The sequence below is a fragment of the Leptonychotes weddellii genome, chromosome 16, assembly GCF_054177405.1.
Source record: "Leptonychotes weddellii isolate Sample4059 chromosome 16, ASM5417740v2, whole genome shotgun sequence".
NCBI lineage: Eukaryota > Metazoa > Chordata > Mammalia > Carnivora > Phocidae > Leptonychotes > Leptonychotes weddellii.
Window position 1 is genome coordinate 43,729,859 of NC_138384.1, and position 14,256 is coordinate 43,744,114.

The window sequence follows — 14,256 nt, forward strand, 5'->3', positions numbered from 1 at the left end:
TCTTCCCCACTCTGTTCTTGACACTTTAAGAGTCATTTCAGGAGGGGCGCCTGGGTGGCTCAGTTGGTTAAGTGACTGCCTTCGGCTCAGGTCATGATCCTGGAGTCCCGGGATCGAGTCCCGCATCGGGCTCCCTGCTCGGCAGGGAGTCTGCTTCTCCCTCTGACCCTCCTCCCTCTCATGCTCTCCGTCTCTCATTCTCTCTGTCTCAAATAAATAAATAAAATCTTTTAAAAAAAAAAAGAGTCATTTCAGGAGCTCTGTCCGTCCTCTGGGCTCCCCCATCTGGGTTGTCACTGTCTGTCTCTCCTGTAGAGTGTGAGCCCTGGGAAAGCAGAGCTGGGCTGACAGAAGGCACTTCAGTAGTTGTTTGCTGAAGGAATAAATGACACAGATAGGAGAGACTGTGCCAGCCAATGTCTGTTCCCAGCAGAGCCCAACAGCCCTGACTTGGAGGCCGGGTCAACAATTGAATGAGGAGCTAGGCCATGATGCCGTGGGGAAATTTTATTTAGAGCAGTTACCTTCTTCTTCTACCCCTGCCCTCCAGGCAAACCAACTGTGAACAAAACAACCCATCCCTCACTATGCATGAGGGAAAAGCTGCTATCTACCTGCTTGGGAGAGGGGGCTAGGGGGTCCCCTTCAGTCCTCCAGGTCCTCATCCTCATCTTCCTCCTCATCTTCCTCCTCTTCCTCCGAGGCTGCCAGGGCCTGCTCCTGGGCTGCCTTGAGGGCCTGCTCCTCCTCCACCGTGGGGTCAGTCATTTCCAAGACGTCTGGGCTGCTGGGGTACTCGTGCTGAATGGGGGCTGGCAGGGGTGGGTTGAAGTTCTCAGGACTGTACTTGTGGCCCCAGCCAATGTAGATGTTCTCAAACTTCCTGGAAAGGCGGAGAAATACTGGGAAATCCTCCCCGAAGGCCCCAGCCTGGGTTTTCATTGAAGGTGGGACCCAGCTTGGGTCCAGCACGACTGCAGAGTGGTGGGTGTTGGGGTGATATGTGCCCAGGGGGTTTCTCTGCGTGTTCTTCAGTCGTTATGGGGCATCTGTCTCCTAAGTGCCAGGTGTGTCTAGAGCTGCAACAGCATGTGGAACCACTGAGCACTTGACACGTGGCCAGTGAGTGTGACCAAACAGCTGAGTTTCTAATTGTATTTGATTTTCTAATTTCACCTGCAATTTCTTCTTCAGCCCCCTGGTTATTTAGGAGTGTGGTAATTTCTACATATCTGTGAAATTCTCCCAAATTCCTTCTGTTTTTTTTATTATTATTATTATTTCTAATTTCTTTTTTTTAAATGTTTTATTTATTTATTTATTTGTCAGAGAGAGAGAGAGCACAAGCAGGGGGAGCGGCAGGCAGAGGGAGAAGCAGGCTCCCCTCAGGGAGCCTGAAATAGGACTTGATCCCAGGACCCTGGGATCATGACCTGAGCCAAAGACAGATGCTTAACCAACTGAGCCACGCAGGCATCCCTGATCTCTAATTTCATTCCAGTATGGCCAGAGAACATATTTTATACCATCAATATCTGGGTACATTTATTGAGACTTGTTTCATGGCCTAGCATATGGTCTGGTCCTGGAGGCTGTTCCATGCACACTTGAGGAGAATGTGTGTTCTGCTGTTGTTTGAATGGATTTTATTTCATTGTAATGAATTTAAATTTAAGCAATAAAACTGATACTCAGTTCGGTTACTAGAAAATGTCTAAGCATGTCTGGGACAACTGGGGTCCATGAATCTACTTTCTCAACTGTAAATGTTGTGAAATCTGAGTACAGGTCAAGTACTTCTGATGACAAGGTAGCTTCCAAATGGAATGTGTGCTTTAAGTGTCAACTTCACACCAGATTCTGAAGAACATGGTATGAAAATAAAAGAATGTAAAATAGCTTGTTAATTTTTACATTATTGCTTTCACATTGTAATGATAACATTTAGGATATTTAGGGTGAAGTAAAATATATTATTAAAATGAATTTTGCCTGTTTTTACTCTTGGACATGGCCATTACTAGAAAATTAAAAAAAAAAAAAACAAATTAAAAAGTTAAATAAAGTTTAAAAAAAGTTTAAAAAAAAGTTTAAAATGACACAGGTGGCTTGTATTTTATTTGTGTTGGACAGTGCTGGTCTAGATGTGGGGACCCAGCAGTGAACCCCTTAAGCAAGAATCCCTGTGGTGATGCCTACATTCTAGAAGGAGGACACTGATAATAAACAAGAATGTAACTGGTTGGAGCCAAGCCCTGTCAGTCCACCTGTTCCCAGAATTTTAACTAGAGGAGGAAATGGGAGCAAAGGAGGGGGACTGGGAGACAAGGAGAGAGGCAGAGAGGAGTGGGGGTGAGGGAGAGAGATGGATGGAGAATTTGCCATGGAGACTCTGTGGCTTTGCCCTTTATCACAGCCTTGCTGTTCCTAGGACAATTGTTTTCCACCAGGTCTTCCTTGGAGCCTTCAAATATATTGCCTCCTTGGAAGCCTCGCCCGGGAGGTTGAGCTTGCTGGGAAGACAGACTCTCAGGCCCCAACCCCACTCCCGTGCCACCAGAACCTGCACTTCAACCAGATCCCTGGGGTCTTGTGCACTCATGGTCTAGGAGGCTCTGGTCTAGAATGTCCTCTACCTGCTTTTCCGCGTTACTTCTCTCTTTCCCCAAATATTTCACGTCAAGTTTGCTCTCCCCAGGAATCCTACTTTGATCCCCTTAAGACGAGACTTTGGAGCTGTAATTGGTCCCTGCACTGTCTGTCCCTAGTGGTACTTAGTTTGTAACAGGGTATTTATTTGGCTGGGGGGCGGGGTGCTATACCATTAACCTCTGTGCTTCCTCTGCCTGCTCTCAGGGGCAGGAGCCACATCGCCTTTTCAATAAAGGGCCTGGGACCTAGCATACAGCTGGCAAAGAAAAAAAATGGAAAAAACATGGATGATTGGAGGGATGGACGACTGAGTGGTGGATGGATGGATGAGTGGAGCTCCAAATTTGGATCTTTTGCTTTCAGAAAGATGTTGGCAGGGCACCTGACTGGCTCAGTTGAGGAGCGTGTGACTTTCGGTTGTGAGTTCGAGCCCTGTGTTGGGTGTTGAGATCACTTAAAAATAAAATCTTGGGGCGCCTGGGTGGCTCAGTCATTGGGCGTCTGCCTTTGGCTCAGGTCATGGTCGCAGGGTCCTGGGATCGAGCTGCACATCGGGCTCCCTGCTCAGCGGGAAGCCTGCTTCTCCCTCTCTCACTCCCCCTGCTTGTGTTCCCTCTCTCTGTCAAAAAAAAAAAACAACAAACTTAGGGTCACCTGGGTGGCTCAATCAGTTAAGCGTCTGCCTCCAGCTCAGGTCATGATCCCAGAGTCCTGGGATCGAGCCCTGCATCGGGCTCCCTGCTCCACAGGGAGTCTGTTTCTCCCTCTCCCCCTGCCCCTGTTCCTGCTCTCTCCCTTTCTCTCTCTGTCATGCTCAAGCTCTCTCTCTCTAATAAATAAATAAAATCTTTTAAAAAAGAGTCTTAAAAAAAAAAGAAAAGAAAGATGTTGGCAAATTAGAGTGTGGCCAGAGGAAGGGGGTTGGCAAAAGCAAGCAAGTGAGACTCTTCTGTTTCTGGAGGGGAAAAAAATTGCCAAGAATGTAGTTAAGGGGGGCGCCTGGGTGGCTCAGTCGTTAAGCATCTGCCTTCAGCTCAGGTCATGATCCCAGGGTCCTGGAATCGAGTCCCGGATCGGGCTCCCTGCTCCGCGGGAAGCCTGCTTCTCCCTCTCCCACTCCCCCTGCTTGTGTTCCCTTTCTCGCTGTGTCTCTCTCTGTCAAATAAATAAAAAATCTTAAAAAACAAAACAAAACAAAAGAATGTAGTTAAGGTATCAAGATTACATGAAATCTCATCACGGGATCCAACGCAGTATATAGGTTTATCATGGAGATGGAAAAGGAAAAATCTATGAAAACTTATCATGCCATCTAGTGGACAGAGTGGTAGAGGAGGGCACCCCGTAAGTGGCTAAGCAGAAAGGCTGGGATGCGCCTGGTGGCAGAGACTAAGGGACTCTCAGTGTGCAGTGAGTGTGTAGTGAGCATCTCAGTGAATGTGTAGCTGTGGGTGGGAAGATGCAGGAGTGACTTCAGCCTGCAGATCTTTTGGAGCAACTGGTGGGGGATCCTGATGGGGAAGACTTCTGCCCTGTAGCGAGAACTGTCCAGGGGCCCCGGGGAAGGAGTTACATCCCCCAGACACAAGGCTCTGCCCCTGTCAGGGTCACCTCAAGGTAGACTCCTCAGTCCTGTCTGGCTCTGTGACCCACATAGATGAGAGGCCTGGGCCAGGAGGCCAGAGATCCAAGTTTGAATCCTGCATATGCTGTGTGACCCTGAGTCAGTTCCTTCCCCTCTCTGATCCTCCATTCTTTTATCTGAGGGGCTCACGCTCTTTGTCCAGGATTTAGCCCTAGTGGAATTCCTGGAACTGAGTGTGGAGGTCAGCCCTGGCGGCTTCCAGAAGGGGATCCTTCCGATCTCCATCCTGCCCCCTGCCCTCACCACTGAAGAAGTTGTAGGGGCTTTCTCTGCTGGAAGGGACTAGAAGACCTACTTGCCACTGGCGTAGGCATAGGCCCCTGGCCAAAGATTGGAACGCACGACGGCCACGGAGTACTGCGGGCAGAGGCTGCAGGACAGGCGGGCTGTCCACGGTGACATGTGCATGATTTCTGCAGGGGAGTGGAGAGCACCAGGGAAGTCAGAGCTCCCCGCAGCCCTGCACAGCCCCCTGCAGGGGAGACAGAAAGAGGGGAGAGAGCAAAGGGGGAGGACAGGAAGGGGCATGAAGGGAACTGTGGCTGGCTCCAGATCACTTTCTTGCTGTGTGGCCCCAGGAAGCCACCGCATCTGTCTGAGCCTCAGTGACCACACCCAAGAAGTGGGTATCCTTATCACACCTGCCTTGCAGGAGCTGCTGTGGCCTCCCTTCCAGGTGGTCATTGGTTTGGACCAGGGTGCAGAGCGCACGGGTCAGGCCCTGGGCTCCTGGAAATCTGGGTTCAAATTTGGGCTCTGTCCACTCACCCACTCTCACCCTCTCCTTTCCCCTTCCTCCAGGTGCCTGAGGCTCTGACCTCAGGACATTCCTATCCAGGCTTCCAAAAATCCAGCTCAGGTCCTGCCTCCTTTGTGGAAAGGCTTAACTCTCTCTCTCTCCCCAAACCCACATGGGACTCAAAAGATCATACCCCCCCATAAGTCGGGACATTGCCAGGTGCCTGACACAGCTCACAAGATGGACGTGTCCCCATAACCCCACGAGGGAGGCGCTGTCACCAGGCCCATGGTATAGAGGAGAGAACAACTGAGGCTCAGAGAGATGCCCCCCCGCAGTCTTGCTGTCCCTCCCACTTTCTCCCCAGGCCCCACCTGCTCCGGTGGGCTGGTGTGTGTGAGGTTAAGAGGGTGAAGAGGACGGTTACCTGCATCTTCTGAGAGCGGGGTCAGCAGCGGGGGCCCGACCTCCTGCTCCACCTCCTCTATCCCCTCATCTGCTTTCTCTTCCTCCTCCCCCAGCTCCTCTTCCTCTTCCATCTTCTGCAAAGGGTTCACCCAAGTGCAGCGGCCCTGGGGGTGGGGGGAAGGTCAGTCGGCATGCCTGGCGGACAGAGCCTGGCCTGCACTCTGGGAGGAGGTGAAGGGCCAGGAAGGACACTGGGCACTGGCCCTATCCTCAGGGAGCCAGGGATGGGCCGGAGGACAGGGTTAGTCACACAGGTCAGGGAAGGGAGGGCGGCTGAGAGAGCTGTAGTGGTGAGGTGGAGACTCCTGCCACCCCCTAGCTGTGTGGCTCCCATCTGTGCATTCATTCATTCATTCATCTTATACTTAATGAGCGCCTACTATATACAGGTAGGTGCTGGGGATAAATCCTTGAGAAAAGAGGCCCCCCCAAATCTCTGCCCTGTGGAGCTGACATTCAGCAGCCCATATGATCCTCTGTTTGCTCATCTATGGAATGGGGGTGTCATGGGGTCTCTCTCATTGGACTGCTGTTGGGTTCCATGAGGCACTGGAGGGCTGATACGTGTTTGTTGAATGAATGAGCCAAAGCGCGCAGCATAGAGCCGACTTCAGTTGCCTCAACTATGAAACGGGAATGACAGTTGTAACGATCTCAAAAGGAGTTATTTGGATTCAGTAACGTTGCCAGGGTCAATAAAAGTTTGTTGAATGAATGAATGAGTAAAAAGTTCCTAGCATACAGCAGGTGTTAACTTGAATGAGTGAATGAATGAATATAAAGCCCAACACATCGGGCATTCAAGAAAGGCAGGTCCTCAGTCTCTTATCCACAATTCCCAAACCTGAAAAGCTGTGAAAACCAAAAGTTGCTTTTTTGTGCCCGACCTGAACTAATGAGAGGTTATTCAGTTTTGCAACAGAAATAAAGTCTTGGAGGATGGCTGCAGCCCCAGCCCCCTGGCTTGAGGTGCTGCATGATATCTGGTATGTGCGCTCTGTCACCTTTTTAAAATCTGAAAAACGGGGGCGTCTGGCTGGCTCAGTCGTTAAGCGTCTGCCTTCAGCTCAGGTCATGATCCCAGGGTCCTGGGATCAAGCCCCGCATCGGGCTCCCTGCTCAGCTGGAAGCCTGCTTCTCCCTCTCCCACTCCCCCTGCTTGTGTTCCCTCTCTCGCTGTCTCTCTCTCTGTCAAATAAATAAAACCTTTAAAAAAAAATAAAATAAAATCTGAAAAACGCAGGCCACCAGGATGCATCTGGCCCTGGAAGGTTTCTGTCAGGGGCACCGGCAGCCGACATCGGCCCAGCGAATGAAACAACAGAGGAGTGCACATTAGTGAGCACCCCATCTGGCAGAGAGCAGTGCTCCAAAGCCCCCTGGTTCTGACACAGCGGGGGTGGGGGGTGTGCGGGGGCGGGGAGGCTGGAGTCCCCGGACCTCACCTGAGGCAGGATGTGCTGCGTATGATGCACCCAGTTGGCCATCGAGTCCACCAGCTCGAGCACCGGGATGCCCTCAAAATCGGGGTTCTCCTCGTAGGAGTCGCGCCCCGCACCGCCCTCCTCCTCCTCATCGCCCTCCTCTTCGCCGAACTGGTAGAAGCCAAGCGGGCTGATGTGCGTGGCGGCCGAGATGCGGGCGATCTGGGCCCGCAGGTAATTGGCTTCGTTGCCCGGGAAGGGCGGGAAGCTGATGACCGGCGCGTCCAGGTACCCTGTAAAGAACTTCTTGATCTTGCGGGCCTGCACGATCTGGATGGGCGTGACGTGCGGCAGCCGTGTCCATGGCCGGCCCGGCTCGTTGCACACGAAATACAGGTACTTGTTGGTGCCCGAGCGGCTCTCCTCCTTGGGGATGACGGGTGGTGGCTTCCACGTGGGCTTGGGGATAACGTCGGTGACCTTCTCCTCGTCCTCCTCGCCCTCCTCCTCAGCGTGTGTGTCCAGACCCTCGCCGCCCTCCATCATCTCCTCCACCTCCTCCTCCTCCCCTTCCTCCTCGCCCTCCCGGAACTCCACCTCAGCCACCAGGTAGCTGCGGCTCAGCCCCAGGATCTTGCCCCAGAAGCGGCAGGTGTGGATGGGCTGTTGCTCCACCAGCTGCTTCAGGGCCATGAAGATGCGGAAACTCTCGTCTGAGCTCAGGCCCACACCAGCCTGTTCGAAGTAGAAGGCCGTCTCCATGATGTTGGGTACTGCTGTCTCAGCCTGCAGAGGGTGGGGTGGAGGGCAGAGGGAAGAAGGCTGAAGCCCTGCTCCCAAGCCTGACTCTTCTAAAATCCAGAGAAGTGAACTACTCTGTAACCCAGCTGCTCATGAGACCACTGCTGGTCAGTGAGATGTAGGGGCAAGTCCTTGGGGAGGATGTCCCTTATAGGAAAAGAAAAGGCAAAACAACAACAACAACAACAACAACAAACCACTAGGAGAAAATCCGTTGCTCCTTCATCCTTCCCTCTTCTTTCTGCCTGGAATGGGTTGTGAGATCTGGAGGCACAGCAGCTATTTTGGGACCATGAGGCAATGCACGGGAGACAAAGTCCCATACCCTAATGATGGTAGAGCTAAAAGATAGAAACTGCCTGTCCCCAGTGGCATCACTGAGCTGCCTTGCCTCCCCAGCCTTCTTGTTCTATGGGATAAAGAGGCCACTTTTAGTCATGGTTTCTGTTGCTTGCAGCCAAATGCACCCCTAACAGATACCCCAAATCATATAGCAAATTAAGGGAAGAGGCTGGTCTTTAAAAAAAAATAAAGGTATTATTTATTTATTTTGAGAGAGAGAGAGAACAAGCGGCGGGAGGGGCAGAGGGAGAGGGAGAGGGAGAGAGAAATGCAAGCAGATTTCACGCTGAGCGCACCCCAAGTTAGTCTGGAATTATAAATGCAAGAATAATCGGCCTCTGTTATGAAACAGAGGCCCGGTGCCGGGGAGCCTTATGCTATCAAATAGCCAAACCTGCTATGCAGCAGCTGTACACAGCAGGCAGGAGAGTTCTAAAGCAGAAAGCCAGCCACAGAGCGAACGTGAAGAATAGAGAACCCACAAACAGGTCGAGTCCATATAGGTGTAAATAATTCATAGAGATGGCATTTCAAAGGAGGGCATAAGGAAAGCATGCATTTTTCCACAAATGCTGCTGGGGACTAGAAAAAGGGAAATGAGAGCCCCATCTCCTGTCAGAAAAATAAATACAAAAAGCTGAATCACGGATTTCTTTAAGTCTCCTCCTAGAGACATGCACAGGCCACAAATGCCCACAATTTTGCCCGTTTGCTGACCTCCCATTAAGAATCCCAGCCCCAGGGGCGCCTGGGTGGCTCAGTCCTTAAGCTCTGCCTTCCCATCGGGTCGTGGTCCCGGGGTCCTGGGATCGAGCCCCCACATCGGGCTCCCTACGGGGAGCCTGCTTCTCCCTCTCCCACTCCCCCTGCTGTGTTCCCTCTCTCGCTGTGTCTCTCTCTGTCAAAAACAAAAACAAAAAAATCCCAGCTCCAAGTACTTAAGGGGGTGGGGCCTTCAGGGACCAGGCGTCTGAAGGGGCGGAGCCTCCCCACGGACTGATTTCCAAGGAGGCGGAGCCTCAAGTGCAGCGGTGTTCTAAGGGGCGGGGCCTCTAGGAGCAAAGCGTTCTAAGGAGGCGGGGCCTTCGGGGACTTGAGTTAGATGTGGGTAAGACCTGGGGGTAGGGAAGGAAGGGTGCAGTTCTAAGTGGGTGGGGCCTCCTGAGGAGAAACTGGATGTGAAATTCAAAACCCTATTCCCGGGTAGAACTTCGTGCCCAAGACTTGGGATTTCCACCTGCGCTTTGCTCACCCAAGGGTTCATTCCTTTGTCAGATTGTCCTTCTCCCATTCTCTCACCATCCCACCCCACTATCGCCAGAATCCTGGAGTCTCAGAAGCATAGATAGAAGTGAGCACAGAGCAACAGCGTCTGCAGATAGGTCAAAGGTTGTATATAGCACGGGCTTTGGAGATCATGGCCCTACTTTCTTAGTCCAGTCCCTGGTACTTCCCACCTTCCTGCCCTCTGAGCCTGCGTCTTTCCTCTATAAATAGGAATAAGTAGCACTCGACTTGCAGGGTTATTTTAGGGATGAAACGAGAGCTCTCCAAGCTCTTAGCAGGGGCCTAGGAGGTGTCAGAATGATCATAAAGAGTCCTCAACAAATTTTTCTTGAACGAGTGAAAGAACACTTTACCTGAATTTTCCGCCGTCGTCCAATTCTGGAAACAATCGTGGAATTAAATATTCTAAGGATAGTGAAATGTTAAGGGGCCAAGAGTGAAAGAGTTCTTAGAGGGTCTCAACTTAATAAAAGGGGAGACTGAGTCCGGGAATTAGTGGGCACTTCAGCGTGGAGAGACTCCAGGAGGCAATGGGCTTCACAGAGAACGTCTGCAAAGCAGAATTATTTTCGGGAGGAAGGAGTCAAGGATGGTAAGAGGGACCAGTCTCCACCTCCACAGGAGTTCTGCTTTCTTAAAAGGCAGAGCCCACTAGCCCTTCTTCTGCTTCAAACACTTCAGGGCGTTCCAGACGCCTCAGGAGAAAGCCCAAGCCCCTTGGCGGGCATTCAAAGCCCTCTGTGACCTGGTCCTGGCCCCCTCGGCCCGGTGCGCACACGAAACTGAAATCGTTTGTGTTTCTGGGTCACACCGTGCGTTCCCTCACTTCGGGACAGAAGCACAGGCGGTGCCGAAGCCCCGGCCATTGCCGGCCCCGCCTCGCGCCCCTCCCACCGGCTCACTCACCACCTCCTCCTCCATCTCCTGCTCGCCCTCGCCTGCGGCGCCGCTCCGAAGGAATAGCGCCTTCTGCCTGTCCGCCGTCTCGTAGTTGGGCTCCATCTCAGGGTCGTCCCGCATGGTGTCCAGCCTGGGGTGGAACCACTCCCATTGTGTGGTGCGGTTCAGCGACTCCAGGATGGACAAAGGGTCCTCGGGCCGCTGGTTCAGGATCTTGGTCAGCAGGTTCACCAGGTGCTCATACCTGCCTCCCGCGGGAGGGAGTGGGAGGTGGGAGACATCACTCGCTCAGCTCAGTGAGCTCACTGTTGTGTGCCCGGCCCTGTATCTGGCGCTGGGGACCCCGTAGGGAAGAGAAAATGTCCCTGCCCTGGTGGAGCGCACATTCTGATGATGGAGACAGACATCAACCAAATAGGCAAAAATATATAGTGTCTTTCTATGAACACAAAGCAGGGAATGGGGACTGGGAATGCCAGGGACAGGAGATGGCTTCTGATTTTAAATAGGGAGGCCAGGGAAGGTCACACCAAAGGGCACATTTAAGCTGAGATCTGAATGACGTGAGGCAAACCATACAGATATTGGGGGTGTTTCAGTCAGAGGGAACAACTGGTGGGTAGGCTCTGAGACATTTCATGAGTCTAACAGAATGTTAACAAAGCTCAAGGAAACTAGGAGACAGGAACATTCCATGCCAATCTTAGAAATAGATTAGCAGGATTAGATTAGAGGATGCCTGCTTAGAAATATAGATGCTGCAGGGGCGCCTGGATGGCTCAGCCAGTTAAGCATCTGCCTTCAGCCTAGGTCATGATCCCAGGGTCTTGGGTTCAAGCCCCATGTCAGGCTCCCTGCTGAACAGGGAGCCTGCTTCTCCCTCTCCCTCTGCTGCTCCCCCTGCTTGTGCTCTCTCTGGCTCTCCCTCAAATAAACAAATAAAAATCTTAAAAATATATATAGATGCTGAAATTCTAAGCTAAATATTAGCAAATGGCACCCAGCAAAAAGTTACTCTCAAAAAGATGACACACCATGATTAAACTGGGCTAATAACAGGACTGGGCTTGATATTAGGAAAATAGAAAAAATATAACTCATGTTAATATGTTAAAAAATATATATGTAAGTTGGGGCCCAGGGTGGCTCAGTCAGTTAAGTGTCTGACTCATGATTTCAGCCCAGGTCATGATCTCAAGGGTCATGAGATCGAGCCCCGCATCAGGATCCCCACTCAGCGGGGAGTCTGGGATTCTCTCCCTTAACCCCCCCCCACTTGTGCATGCTCTCTAAAATAAATAAATCTTAAATAAATATATATATGTATATATACATATATATGTAAGATAATCTCAACCAGTGCAGAGAAATTTTTGATAACATTCAACAGTCATTTATGACTTAAACAACAAAAAAAAAACAACCCCAGCAAACTAGGAATAGAAGGTAAATTTTTATAATCATATAAAGGGGATCCATAAGTAACCTACAGCACACATGATGGTGAAAGACTGAAAATTTTTCCCTATGAGACTGGTAACGAGGATGCCTGCTTTCACAGCTTGTATTTAACACTGCACTGGAGGTCCCAGCCAATGCAATCTGACATGAAAAAGAAAGGAAAGGTAAAAAGGATTGGAAAGGAAGGAGGGAAACTGCCATGGTGTGCAGGTGATGTGATTGGGAATGATGTGCAGAGGCCTTGAACTGAGGGTGCGCCTGGCATGTTGGAGGAACACCGAAGAAGTCAGAGTGGCTGGGGTGGAAGAGGGGAGAGGGGTTGTGGGGAGAGAGGAGGCAGAGTGATGACAGTATTGTAATGGCTTCTTTGCAACTAAGCCTGGGACTATGCTGGGCACTTGGGAGCAGTGCTGGATTCTCAACCACAATCACACATCTGAGGAACAATGATGATCCCTACTCTCCAGATGAGGAAACGGAGGCTTAGAAGAGTTGAGGGCATGAGGTCACACAGTGGTTGCACAGCCAGGATTTGAAACCAGATTGGTCTAATTTCAAAGCCATTTGGTGGCAGTCTGGGGTGTGCTGGAGAGCCATCACTGAATTGGGAAGGGTAAGGAGAGTTCAGACTTTGGTCTCGGTTTTTCAATAGCCTTGAAGTTCCTGAGGGTGGGAAGAGCTAGAGGTGAATTTTGACTAGACTCTAGGATCCTGGATCAGGAGCTGACTAGAGATGAAGTTTGGAGAGCCAGTAGGGGCTGAACTGCTGTTGTGAGAAGCATGAACTGACTCCTGAGGGCACTGGGGAGCCATGGCAAGCTCTGCACATAGGAGGGATAGGGTTAGTTTCGTACTTTAACAAGATCTGTTACTTCTCCAGCCTTGTCTCCTCCTGCTCCCCCTTTCTCCCTTGGTTCCAGTCATATCAGCCTCCTTGCTGTTCCTCAGACACAGCAAGCCTTAAAGCCTTTAAACGTGCTGTGTCCTATACCTGAACCACTGTTCCTCCAGTTACCTCCAAGGTGCTCTCCCTCATCTCCTTCAGGTCCCTGATCAAATGTTACCTCCTCTGAGGCTTTCCTTGACCTCATGCTATTTAACATGTACTCCCTAACCCCACTTACCCTGCTTTACTTTCCACTTTAGCTCTTATCATCACCTATCACTTGTTATCTTGTCCATTCTCCCAATTAGAATGTAAATTTCACTAAGATGTAATGGAGACTGAGAAGTGTATTGACTACAGCTAACCAGCCTTGGCAAGTGCCTTCCCCAGGCAGAAAAGTTTAGTGGAGAATGGGGCCTCAGGAGCCAAATCACACGTATCTGCCACATCCTAGCTGTTATCATCTTGGATACGGGACCTAATTTCTCTGTCTCAGTTTCATCCTCTGTAAAACAGGGACAGTAGGTGTGCTAATCTCAGCTGTGAGAACTAGATGTTAACGTGTGAATGGTGGCATGACGTTTGGAAACTAAATATTAGCTATTATTAGTTTCATCCCCTGACTCCTAGTCTGAGTCAGATGCCCCTGGAGCAGGCACTGATTATCCACGAGGGATGATCCCGTCTGACAGAAGAGACCCCAGAGCCTGAGGCAGAGTCTTGGCTGGATGGGGCCTTTCCCTGCCTGGGTCCCATCCCCGCCCCCCCCCCCACTCATGAGCCCCATCTCACAGGCTGAGGCTGCAACTGACGCTGGTCTGCAGCAGGTAGGCCTTGGCATTCTGTACGGCCAGCTCCCGAGGCTCTGGCTCAGGCACCTCCATATTGAAGGGCATGAAGCCCAGCTCGGAGGGCGAGTACTGGAGGGCGGGGTCATCCCTCATGTAGGGCCCATGCAGGGCACCCTGGTTGAACTGTAGGTCTTCTCCCTGGTACATGTTGAACTGGCCCAAGAAGTTGGGCTGGGTCTCCAGGTAGGCAGAGTCCAGTTGCTGGAAGAGGCTGCCTTGGCCCTGCTGTAGTTGCTGCAGCATTAGACTGGCGTTTCGGGCGGCCTGGATCCCGCCTTCTTCCAGATAAGGTTGGGGCTGAAAGCCCATATTCAGGGACGTGTACTCTACACCACCCAACTGGGCTTCCTCAGCCTGGAACATCTCCTGTTGGGTCAGGGGGGGCCCTGATGACCAGTCCTGGAGGTTGGTCTGGCTCGCCAGGATCCCTTGACCGCTCTGCAGGACCCGGCCGTCAAAGGCTATCGGCGGCACCTCCTCGGAGATGGTGGGCGGGGGCTGACTGAGTTCCCGACTGCGCCGCTGGGAGACCTGGGAACTCCTCCGACTTGAGGGCTGCTGGGGACGGGGCTCAGGGTCGGGCGGTGGGTCCCCCATAGTTCAAAGGAGGTCGCAGACTTCCAGGAGGAAGGCTTGCAGACAGGCAGGCCAGACCTGTCGCCCGCCTGCCAGCACACGCCCTGTAGCCTCTACGCCAGCCGCGCCCGTTTCTAAGGAGGGAGGGGGCGGGCCGTTACCACGGGAGGGCGCGCGCGGACGCCGGGGCCGAGGAGCTGGTCTCTGCGCAGGCGCGGCCCCAC

At 51.9% G+C, this 14,256-nt stretch overlaps 1 protein-coding gene across 1 annotated transcript; it reads right to left on the reverse strand.

The window, feature by feature from the left end:
* Positions 1 to 492: 492 nt before the first annotated feature.
* Positions 493 to 14,122, reverse strand: RSPH6A (radial spoke head 6 homolog A). The gene is made up of 6 exons (XM_081807127.1): positions 13,398 to 14,122; positions 10,265 to 10,502; positions 6,950 to 7,714; positions 5,464 to 5,608; positions 4,593 to 4,710; positions 493 to 883 (listed from the first exon to the last, which is right to left on the reverse strand). Exons 1-6 carry the CDS (start codon positions 14,051 to 14,053, stop codon positions 646 to 648), a joined length of 2,160 nt encoding a protein of 719 aa, XP_081663253.1. The 5' UTR covers positions 14,054 to 14,122; the 3' UTR covers positions 493 to 645.
* Between the last annotated feature and the right edge of the window lie 134 nt (positions 14,123 to 14,256).